At 39.1% G+C, this 12,070-nt stretch overlaps 1 protein-coding gene across 2 annotated transcripts in view; it reads left to right on the top strand.

Moving 5' to 3' along the window:
• The window catches only part of LOC115221696 (cytoplasmic dynein 2 heavy chain 1-like), a 398,382-nt gene that overhangs the window by 339,329 nt on the left and 46,983 nt on the right, over positions 1 to 12,070 (top strand). For both annotated transcript variants that reach the window (XM_036510740.1, XM_029791902.2), the window contains exons 59-61: positions 4,964 to 5,127; positions 9,453 to 9,572; positions 11,118 to 11,252. In XM_036510740.1, the coding sequence (XP_036366633.1) occupies positions 4,964 to 5,127; positions 9,453 to 9,572; positions 11,118 to 11,252 (419 nt within the window). The remainder of the gene's footprint in view (positions 1 to 4,963; positions 5,128 to 9,452; positions 9,573 to 11,117; positions 11,253 to 12,070) is intronic.

Raw genomic sequence — 12,070 nt, 5'->3', positions numbered from 1 at the left:
ATTGCTCAACTGAAGAAGGACAAGGAATCTGTGTGTGTATGTGCATGTGCATGCATGTGTGAGTGTGTCTTTGTCTTTGTGTGATAGTTCACAAATATTTATTATCACATAAATGTAATATATTTGTTTAGAGATAATCTGTTGCTAAGCGTCAACTATTACATCCCCTTTGAACATTAATAAACACAAGCAACAAAGAAATAAGTGCATATATTAAAAACTGTGTAGCAATTATGTAATAAGATTTTTTAATTAGCATGAATAGACAGAGAGAAAATAAAATTCAATAAATTAAACAGTTCCACACTTTATTTCAAAGATCTATTTCCTACAAAGATCTAAAAGCTAATGGACATTAAAATAAAACATTAAAGTTGTTATTACCTGATAAATATCATAAATTATCTGTGGGATGAAAGAAAAATTAATTAAATTTAAAAAACAAACAAAAGCAATTTTTAAAAAACTTTTAAGAATTAAAATTTATAATTTAACAATTGAAAAATTATGCATTTTCTCAGCCGAGGAAGGGTGGAAGGTTGGCAGTGGGGAAGTGGAACTTAAAGAGAAGAAAAGTCATCTCTTTTGAAGAATGCTTTGGAAGATTACGAGATGTCACTGAAAAGTTCCTGGCATTTGGTTAAAGAAAATACAGGAGGATCAGTTATTATGCTTTTTATGTGGCACCAACACAAGCGAGGTCAGGCTTGGAATGGTTTTTTATAGCTAGATGCCCTTCCAAATGCCAACCATTTCATAGTTAGACTGGATGCTTTTTACAAGGCACCAGCACCAACAGGGTCACCAAGTAACTTGCATTACAAGGAATTTTGAGAGGGGAAGGGGCATTGGAGGAGGTGATCTTATGTCAGATGATGAAAGGTTTAGAGTCTGACAGACACAGAAACAGGTGTCTTGCTATTGAGGAGGTACGTGGTTACCCGGTCAGAGAGAAGAGAGAGAGGGGGAAAGAGAGATGTTTGTTCCTTCTTGAGCTATGTCTGGCTCATAAGGGCTGGTTTCCAAATTTCCTTAGCATATAAGTTCCCCACCTGGACAGGATGCCAGTCCATCGCAGGTGAACTGCAAGATGCAGGAAGAAAGAGTGAGAGAAAGTTGTGGCAAAAGAGTCAGCAGAAGTTTGCCATTACCTTCTGCCAGAGCCACGTGGAGCTTAGGTATTTCGCTCATAAACACACACATTGCCCGGTCCGAGATTCAAATCCGCAATCCCTCAACCGCGAGTCCACTGCTCTTACCACTAGGCCATGTGTCTCCACTAAGAGAGAGATAGGTAACAAGAAACAGGATAGAAACAGGTGTGCTATTGTAAAGGAGATACTTGGTTACTTCCTTTACCTTAGCACACATATATACACAGTTTCCATCTACCAAATCCACTCATCAGGTATTAGCTGGCCCAAGGCTATTGTAGACGACAAGTGTCTTCTACAATAGCCTTGGTCTCACTAGTGCTTTGGTACCACATAGTGAGGTTGTACCTAGAACCATGTGGTTGGGAAGCAAGCTTCTTCCCTCACAGCCACACCACATTTAATTATAATAAAGAAGTGAAAAAGCACCAGTGCACGTGTTACTTATTGGTATAATGATGTCCCCACTCTCACTCCCAAGATACAACAGAACATATTTCAACATGCATATTGCAACATCAAGAATCTTGCAGAAAAATGCAAAAACAAAATGGTGAAGTTGTCTTCCTAAATTCTTTGTTATTTCTAAAATTAACTGAAACAAAGTTTGGAAGCACTCCATCGGTTACGACGACGAGGGTTCCAGTTGATCCGATCAACGGAACAGCCTGCTCGTGAAATTAACATGTAAGTGGCTGAGCACTCCACAGACACGTGTACCCTTAACGTAGTTCTCGGCGATATTCAGCGTGACACAGAGTGTGACAAGGCCGGCCCTTTGAAATACAGGTACAACAGAAACAGGAAGTAAGAGTGAGAGAAAGTTGTGGTGAAAGAGTACAGCAGGGATCACCACCATCCCCTGCCGGAGCCTCGTGGAGCTTTAGGTGTTTTCACTCAATAAACACTCACAACGCCTGGTCTGGGAATCGAAACCGCGATCCTACGACCGCGAGTCCGCTGCCCTAACCACTGGGCCATTGCGCCTCCACTAACTGAAACAAAGACAATGTATTTGAACGGAAACACAGTGATGGAAGGGTTAAACTAGCAAATATCTTTGGCCACCAGTTCACATTTTAGCTCATCTTTTCTTTCCAAAATTGTACATTTAATCTATCCTTACACCACACTAAATTAATGCCACTTTCTCTTAGAAATAAGTTCTTTCTTTATTTCTTCATTAATGTTCTTTGGTACTGTCTTTCCTTCTGGCATGGTGAATATATTTTATTAAAAAAGATAAACCACAGCACTGATTTTTTCCTTGAAAAAATTCCGTTGCTTTCTGCCTCAAATGATATAACAAACCAAAATGAGCCTAAAAATTCATAGGAGTCGAAAAAGAAAATAGAAAGGTAATTTTAGAGATCAATTTATTTTGATTTGTAGAGGCAGTGCAGTTCTCCAGCAGCAACCAATTATGGCCAGGCTCCAGCAACCTTAATTTTCATTCATTATTTTTGTATGGAACTCACTTCTTTAACATGGTTTTATTCATTGCTCAGTTAATGGAAAAGATTTTCATTAACAGAAATGTTTATTACCACAGGCTTATTTGTGTGTGTGTGTGTGTGTGTGTGTGTGTGTGTGTGTGTGTGTAATAATTATGAGTATGAATAGATGTACAACTGATACTGTTATGTTTGGAGCTTCAAATACATTTTCATAATCCAATCATATACACAATGTATTCACACAAATGCTGTTGGTGATTTGTTTTCCTTTGGACTTTTCCCTTTCTCCTTTCCAGCAAAGAGCTATGCTCGAAACATCAAACTTTCTTTTTTCGCCAAGCATCAAGCTAATATCTTCCCTTATGCACATCGTCTTCTTGTCTGTTAATTTGATTATTCCTTTTTTTAATTGATTGTTTGTTTCAATTGACTATATATGTGTGTGTGTGTGTGTGTGATGTATGTGCATCTATATCATCATCATCAGCAGCAGCATTATCATTTAACATCTGCTTTCCATGCAGGCATGGGTTGGACGGTTTGACTGAGGACTGGCAAGCCAGGAGGCTGCACCAGACTCCAGTCTGATCTGGCAGAATTTCTACAGCTGGATGCCCTTCCTAACACCAACCACTCCGAGAGTGTAGTAGGTGCTTTTTACATGCCACTGGCACAGGGGCCAGTCAGGTGGTACTGGCATCGACCATGCTCAAATGGTGCCTTTTACATGCCGCCAGAATGGGAGCCAGTCAGGCAGCACTGGCAACGACCACGCTCGAATGGTGCTTTTTACATGTCACACGGGACCAGTCAGGTGGCACTGGCATTGGCCATGCTCCAATGGTGCTTTTTACATGACACTGGCATGGGAACCAGTCAGGTGGAACTGGCATTGGCCACAACAATGATTTCACTTGACTCAACAGGTCTTCTCAAGCACAGTTTATTACCTGATGATATATATATATATATATATATATATATATATATATATATCTTTTATCTGATCTCTTTTACTTGTTTCAGTCATTGGACTGTGGCCATGCTGGGGCACTGCCTAAAATGGTTTTAGTCGAACAAATTGACCCCAGGACTTGGCTTTTTTTAAACCTAGTATTTATTCTTTCGGTTTCTTTTTGCCAAACTGCTAAGTTACAGGAATGTAAACACACCAACACCAATTGTCACACAGTGAAACAGGTGGAGGGACAAACATAGACACAAAGACACACACAATTATATACATATACATGTATACAACAAGCTTCTTTCAGTTTCCATCTACCAGATTCACTTACAAGGCTTTGGTCAGCCCTAGGCTATAGTAGAAGACACTTGCCAAAGATGCCATTCAGTGGGACTGAATCCAGAACCATGTGGTTAGGAAGCAATCTTCTTATTTCTTTACTGCCCACAAGGGGCTACACACAGAGGGGACAAACAAGGTTGATGTAATTGCCTCAACCCCGCTCTCAAAAAGTGCTGCCCTTGTGGAAAAATTTGAAGCCATTATTATTATTACTATTATTGTTAAATATTTTCGTTGTTTTACTGTTTTTTACATGGATTTTCAAACGGACAAAACCCTTTGTAATTTTCGTCATGTGTTTTGTCCCTTTATGTTATAATTAATTTTTGTCAGCCCTTGTGGCCAATAAAAGAATTAACTATCATTATCATTATTAAAAAAATAAAAGTGACGAGCTGGCAGAGTTGTTAGCATGCCATGCAAAAGGCTTAGCAGCTTTGCTTCTGGTTTTGCATTCTGAGTTCAAATTGCCCCTAGGTCAGGTCTGCATTTCATACTCTCTCTTTTTTTTACTCTTTTTACTTGTTTCAGTCATTTGACTGCGGCCATGCTGGAGCACCACCTTTAGTCGATCAACTAGACCCAAGGACTTATTCTTTTGTAAGCCCAGTACTTATTCTATCGGTCTCTTTTGCCGAACCGCTAAGTGACGGGTACATAAACACGCCAGCATTGGTTGTCAAGCAATGCTAGGGGGACAAACACAGACACACAAACATATATATATATACATATATACGATGGGCTTCTTTCAGTTTCCGTCTACCAAATCCACTCACAAGGCATTGGTCGACCCGGGGCTATAGTAGAAGACACTTGCCCAAGGTGCCACGCAGTGGGACTGAACCCTGAACCATGTGGTTGGTTAGCAAGCTACTTACCACACAGCCACTCCTGCGCCTATCCTTCCAGAGTTGATGAAATAAGGACCAATCGAGTACTGGGGTTGATATAATCAGTTTATCCCTTGCTGCCCTAAAATTTCTCTCTTTGAGCCTAAATTTGAAATCATTATTAAAATGAAAGTAATTCTGTCATTCCAGGTCCTCGCTGTGTCGTGCAGATTGGTGAGAAAATCGTTCACTACAATGAAGCCTTCAAAGTGTATCTTGCCACCAGAAATTCCAGTCTGCAAATACCTCCAGATGCAAGGTCCATCATGACTGAGGTGAACTTCACTACAACAGCAGCCGGACTCACCAGCCAGGTAAAACGGCTTTGCTTCTTCCATCAGAATATTTTGCTAACAATATGGATGAATGGGTAGACACCTCTAGGGAAACATTCATCCCCATCCTCATCATCATCATCATCACCATCATCATCGTCATCATCATCATCCGAGTGTGCTGGGTGCTTTTTATGCGGTCCCAGCACAAGTGCTCTTTTTGTGGCACAGCATCAGAGCTCTGTATGTGGTACTGGCATGAGTGCTTTTTACACGCCACCTTTGTTTCAACTAATTTTGAAAATAACAAAGAATTTATCAAAATTTCTTTATCATTATTAAGCTGGTATTTGGAACATAAAAGGCGGCGAGCTGGCAGAAACGTTAGCGTGCCGGGCGAAATGCTTAACGGTAATTTGCCTGCCATTACATTCTGAGTTCAAATTCTGCCGAGGTCGACTTTGCCTTTTATCCTTTTGGGGTCGATAAATTAAGTACCAGTTACGCACTGGGGTTGATGTAATCGACTTAATCCGTTTGTCTGTCCTTGTTTGTCCCCTCTGTGTTTAGCCCCTTGTGGGTAGTAAAGAAATATGTATTTGGAACATAAATTAACTCTTTTACTTGTTTCAGTCATTTGATTAAAAGGTGTATGCAATTAGCTAGTTCTGATGAGCAGAGGCTGTTGTAGTAGTGGTAGCATAGATGGAGTGAGAAGACAAATTTGTTTTCATCTCAGTAGGTGACTGATGTTCTTCATAGAATTTTTTTGTTTGCGATACAATTTTTTTTAGCTCAAAGATTGAAAGACAAAAGAGAAGAGACATAAGACATGGAGAAAATCTCAAAGAAATTATTATTTAGATGTTAATCTTCATCGTAGTTATCATCATCATCATCATCATCATCACCACCACCACCACTATCATCAGCATCTTCATAATCGTCATTAATCTCATCACTATCATCATCCTTATCATCACCATCATAATCACCACCACCACCACCATTAACACCACCATCATCATCATTGTCATCACCACCACCATCATCATCACCATGGCCATTCGTCATCATAATCATCACCTTCACCATCATCACCATCTTTCATCACTATCATCACAGGAGAGTTGGAGGAAGATGGTGAACATTACACAAGCAAGCATTTTTTTTTTATTTTGCAATTTCCATGTCTCTCCCTTTTGATATTTCTTTTACCTTCCTCTTTTTATCTTTCCTTCTTTTCCTCTTTCCTTCTCATTTCCTCATCACCTCTTCTTGTCATTATTTTAATATTCTTTTCACATACTGGTATACATATACATATACATATATATATATATATATACACACACACACACATATATATATATGTGTGTGTGTGTATGTATATATATGTGTGTGTCTGTGTGTAAATACGTATGTGTGTATAAATATCTATATTGGGTTGGCAAGTTCCCGCTGGTTTTTAAAACTTTGGACTTTATTGCGTTTTTAAATTTTGGAATCTATTTTTTTCGAGAATTCTATTTTTGAATCATTTTGGAATCTATTTTGTTTTTTGTTTGTTTTTTTCTTGTTAATATTAGTTAATTTTTGTTTATTTTCAGATCATTAAAATGAAATGTCATTTTCAGCACCTCCTTCTTTTTGCTTTTAATCAAGGTTTTAAGGCCACAAAAGCTGCTCGTGATATTTGTGCTGTGTATGGTGAGGGTGCCATATCTGAAAGAACCACTCATGATTGGTATGCCAAGTTCAAAAATGGAAATTTTGACCTCAAAGATGCACCTCATTCTGGCTGTCCAGGGAACTGGCAGAGAAAATGGAATGCTCCCACACTGCTATAGCGAAACATCTTCACTCGATGGGAAAGGTTCAGAAGTATGGAGCATGGGTTCCGCATGCTTTAAGTGACAACAACAAAAATCAATGAGTCACAATCTCTGCTGGTTTGCTTGCTTGTCACTGCTCAACTCATGGACACAAGCAACGATTGAAAAATGGTACCTGTACCTCAATATGAAGCAGCAGAAGGAATGGCTTAGCCCCAGTAAACAAGCAACACTGCGCGTGAAACAAGATCTTCATCCACATAAAGTGATGTTGTACGTATGGTGGGACTGGGAAGGGATTATCCATTATGAATTGCTTGAACGGAACCAAACAATCAATGTAGAACTCTATGTTTAACAGATGGAACGACACATCACGGTTATTCAAGAGAAAAGACCTAATCGGCAGCATGGAGTTCTTCTGCTGCATGACAAGGCCCACCCATATATCGCCAATATGGCCAAGGAAGCCATTCAAACGCATGGCTGGGAAGTGCTGTCACACCTGCCATACTCTCCTGATTTGGCACCAATGGATTTCCACCTCTTTCGATCTCTTTTAAATGCTATGCGCAGAGTTTTGTTCAATACTGATGCAGAATTGAGAGCTTGATTGGATCAATTTTTCGAGTCGAAATCGGGTGATTTCTACCAACAAGGTATTGAAAATCTTGAATGCTGGGAAGAAGTTGTAAACAACAAGAGTGAATACATTATTGATTAATTAATCGTTACTTTTTATTAAACCTTTTAAAAAAATGGCGGGAACTTAGTTGCCAACCCAATATATACACACACATATATATATATATATATATATCTATCATCATCATCATCATCATCATCATTTAGCGTCCGCTTTCCATGCTAGCATGGGTTGGATGGTTCAACTGGGGTCTAGGAAGCCAGAAGGCTGCACCAGGCCCAGTCTGATCTGGCAATGTTTCTACGGCTGGATGCCCTTCCTAACGCCAACCACTCCATATATATATATATATATATGTATACACACACACACATACATATTATATAGTTGTAGATATGGCTATATGGTCTATAATTTTTCTTTCTAACCATGTGTGGCACCAGGGGCCAGTGTCTTCTAGTATAGCTTGGAGCCAACCAAAGATTTGTCAATAGAATGTGTAGACAGAAACTGAAAGAAATCTGTTGTGTGTTTTTGTGTCTCTTTGTCCTTACATTATATGATAGCTGTGAATGAATGCCACAGTTACACAAGTAGAGTCATTTCATTTCCAATATTCTGTGAGCTTAAGGCGGCGAGCTGGCAGAAACATTAGCACGCCGAGCGAAATGCTTAGCGGTATTTCGTCCGTCTTTATGTTCTGAGTTCAAATTCTGCCAAGGTCGACTTTGCCTTTCATCCTTTTGGGGTTGATAAATCAAGTACCTATTTCTTTACTACCCACAAGGGGCTAAACACAGAGAGGACAAACAAGGACAGACAAACGGATTAAGTCGATTATATCGATCCCAGTGCGTAACTGGTACTTAATTTATCGACCCCAAAAGGATGAAAGGCAAAGTCGACCTCGGCGGAATTTGAACTCAGAACATAACGGCAGACGAAATACTGCTAAGTATTTCGCCCAATGTGCTAACGTTCCTGCCAGCTCGCCGCCGCCTTTTGATGAATCAAGTACCAGTTGCATACTGGAGTTGATCTAATCGACTTGCCCCCTCCCCAAAAATTTCAGCCCTTGTGTCTGGAGTAGAAAAGAATATTCTGTAAGCTGGCAGAATCATTAGCATGCCACATGAAATGCTTAGCAAGAGGACAAAATTTATCATGTTTACTCTCAACTGAAGTAAGGCCCTATAACCTCACTACCTCCTCCTGGTCCTGTTATCATGTTCTGAGTACAAATGCCACTGGGGTGGACTTTGCCTTTCATTCTTTTGGGGTTGATAAAATAAGTACCAATTGAGCACTGGGGTCGATGTAATCGACTTAGACCTCCACTAAACTTGATGGTTTTGAGCCAAAATTTGAAACCAAAGTTCTGTGCAAACACATCTAGTTATGAGGAAGTTTACTTTATTCCTATTCCTTTATTGCCCACAAGGGGCTAAACTTAGAGGTGACAAACAAGGACAGACAAACGGATTAAGTCGATTACATCGACCCCAGTGCGTAACTGGTACTTAATTTATCGACCCCAAAAGGATGAAAGGCAAAGCCAACCTCGGCAGAATTCGAACTCAGAACGTAACGGCAAACAAAATACCACTAAGCATTTTGCCTGGCATGCTAATGATTCTGCCAGCTCGGCACCTTAGGTGAAGAAGTTTACCTTGCTTGGAAACATGTGTAGGTTGGCAACAGAAAGTGCATCTCGCTGTAGAATATCTACCGCAATAAATGACAGAAGCTGCTTCTGCTGCCATGGCTGAAATATGGAAAATACAAAAGAACCTTTATCAAATTTTGAGATTCTGCATCAAAATTACTGAAAGAAATAAAGTAATTAATCAATTGTTCTGTTTTTCTTTATTGATATTCCCCAGTTATTGGCACAGACCATCCAGCATGAGAAACCACAACTGGAAGTTCGCAAGACACAACTATTGCAGCAGGAAGAAGAGTTAAAAATACAGCTGGCAAAACTTGAAGAATCACTTCTTGAAGTAAGTTTCCTTTGGTCTTCTTAAAGAAAAAAAACAACATTAAGGCAAAAAAACAAATGAGGTTACTGTGTACATTTTTGGTATTGATATTGTTATGGTGGAAAAAGGTAGCAAGCTGACAAACTCATTAGCATGCTAGGGTAAATGCTTAGCAGTATTTCATTTTATTTACATTATTTACATTCGACGGAAATTTGTCCTCATCTTGTTTGTTATTAACACATTTCGGCTGATATACCCTCCGGCCTTTTTCAGGTGTCTTGGGGAAATTTCAAATTTGGGTTCTCATTCCTAATGTATTTTTCGATGTTGTTATTATCATCATTATTATTATTATTATTGTTGTTGTTGTTGTTGTTCACTGCTTGGAATTGAACTCGGAATCTTGGGGTTAGTAACCCGCGCTCTTAACCCCAAGACTCCGAGTTCGATTCCAAGCAGTGACCTGAATAATAATAATAATAATAATATCGAAGATTACCTTAGGAATGAGAACCCAGGTTCAAAATTTCCCCAAGACACCTGAAGAAGGCTAGAGGGTATATCAGCTGAAACATTGTGTTAGCAACAAACAAGATGAGGACAAATATCCGTCGAATGTAAATAATGTAAATAATTCCTCATCTCTTAAATATAGAACAGTATTTCATTTGTCTTTACATTTTGAGTTCAAATTCTGCCAAGATCAGCTTTGCCTTTCATCCTTTCTGGGTACCAGTTAAACACTGGGATCGATATAATTAACTTTCCCCTCCCTCAAAATTGCAGGCCTTGAGCCAAAATTTGAAACCAATGTTGTTATGGTGGAGGAAAATAATAATATCATGGAGAAGCTCAAGCTGGCAGAATTGTTAGCATACCAGGCAAAATGCTTAGCAGCACTTCATCCGTCTAGGTTCTGTGTTCAAATTCAACCAAGGCTAACTTTGTCTTTCATCCTTTCCAGGTTGATAAAACAAGCACCAGTTGAGCACTGGGGTTGATGTAATTGACTGACCCCATCACCCCTGAAATTGCTGGCCTGGTGCCAAAATTTGAAATGAATATTGTTATGGTGGAGGAGGGCTGGCAGAATCAGTAGTGCATTCTTCTGGCTATTTATATTCTAAGTTCAAATCCAGCCTCAGCCAAAGATTGAATACTGTGGAGGCAACTATCCCATGTTGGTGTGAATTCTGTCACAGGCAGAAATAACAAGAAATGAATAAGTGAAGATTTTTTAAAGTTTTTTTGAGTTTAGAGTGTGTTGACCAAGGTGACCACCCCTGTTTAGGAAAATTTGTATTCCAGAAAGGCTCTGAAATCAAATGTTCCAGAAAACCAATATTGTACTTGTATTACTGAGAGGCTGAGGGACAAACTACAAATGAAGAATACAATTTCTTTTGCCTTTATTATTATTCTTTCATTGCTCTAATAAGATATCAGCATTATTAGAATTGTATAAGATTCAAGTATTGAAGATACCCTATTTTAATCAATTTTCTCTTCCATCTGACACTGACAATTTGATTTCAAGTTGACCTTATGTTTATTAATTAACAGGAACTGGCCAATGCTAAAGGCAACATCTTGGAGAATAAGGAACTCTTGGCATCACTGAACAAGATGAAAGCCAGCAGTAACACAGTGACAGACTCACTTCAAGAGTCTGTACAATTACAGACTGCTTTGGATCAAGTAAGCTATGTGTTTCCTTTTATAGAATTAGATTGAAACATTTCATAGAAGTTTAGGATGATTCTGTAATGTAAGTTTTCAAACAAAAGAACATACAGATGGGTGTCTTCTTCAAACACTCGTTTCATATTTCAAAACTGAATATTCAACAAAAAAAAAGGCCAGGCTTGGTTTACGAGCTGATGACCAAAAACGAGAAGCGAATAACTCTGAATGCAGGAAACTAAAGCCTTTCAGCTATAAGGTATTAAAGAATGAGCTACATTTCCATTGAGTCCTGCAATTAATTGCTTCTGGGGAATCAATAGATTTATGTATATACATACACATATATATAACGGGAAGGTTTACAAAAATAAACAGAAGACGAAGGCAGGTGGAGTACAAACAAACAAATGTATTAGTATGGCGCTCAGGAATAGAAATAGAACAAGTCTTTTACATTTCGAGCCTACGCTCTTCGACAGAAAGATACACAGAAAAAAACAAGGAGAGGAAAAAAAATGCATGTAGGAGCTAACGATCTAACATGGCGTTCTGAGTTCGGGCGACTTCGGTCAGAGGTCAGATGCTAGAGGGACAGTAGGGGAGATAACAGGGTCAAGTGACTTCCAAAACGAAGGTGCCCCCAACACAAAGGTGCGTGTGTGTATAAGAGAGTATGTATGTGCGTGTGAAAGAGGGCTGGTGGTCTGGACGTGTGTATGTATGTATGTGTCGGTTATATATATATATATATATATATTATAAATCACATGATCACGTGACCGACCAGGCTATCAGATGTTACTACACATCGCTGGTCACAATGTGCTTTG

Source organism: Octopus sinensis, linkage group LG18 (assembly GCF_006345805.1).
Source record: "Octopus sinensis linkage group LG18, ASM634580v1, whole genome shotgun sequence".
Taxonomy (NCBI): Eukaryota; Metazoa; Mollusca; class Cephalopoda; order Octopoda; family Octopodidae; genus Octopus; species Octopus sinensis.
The sequence above is the reverse complement of the archived record's forward strand: the minus strand, read 5'-3'. Positions and strand labels throughout refer to the sequence as shown.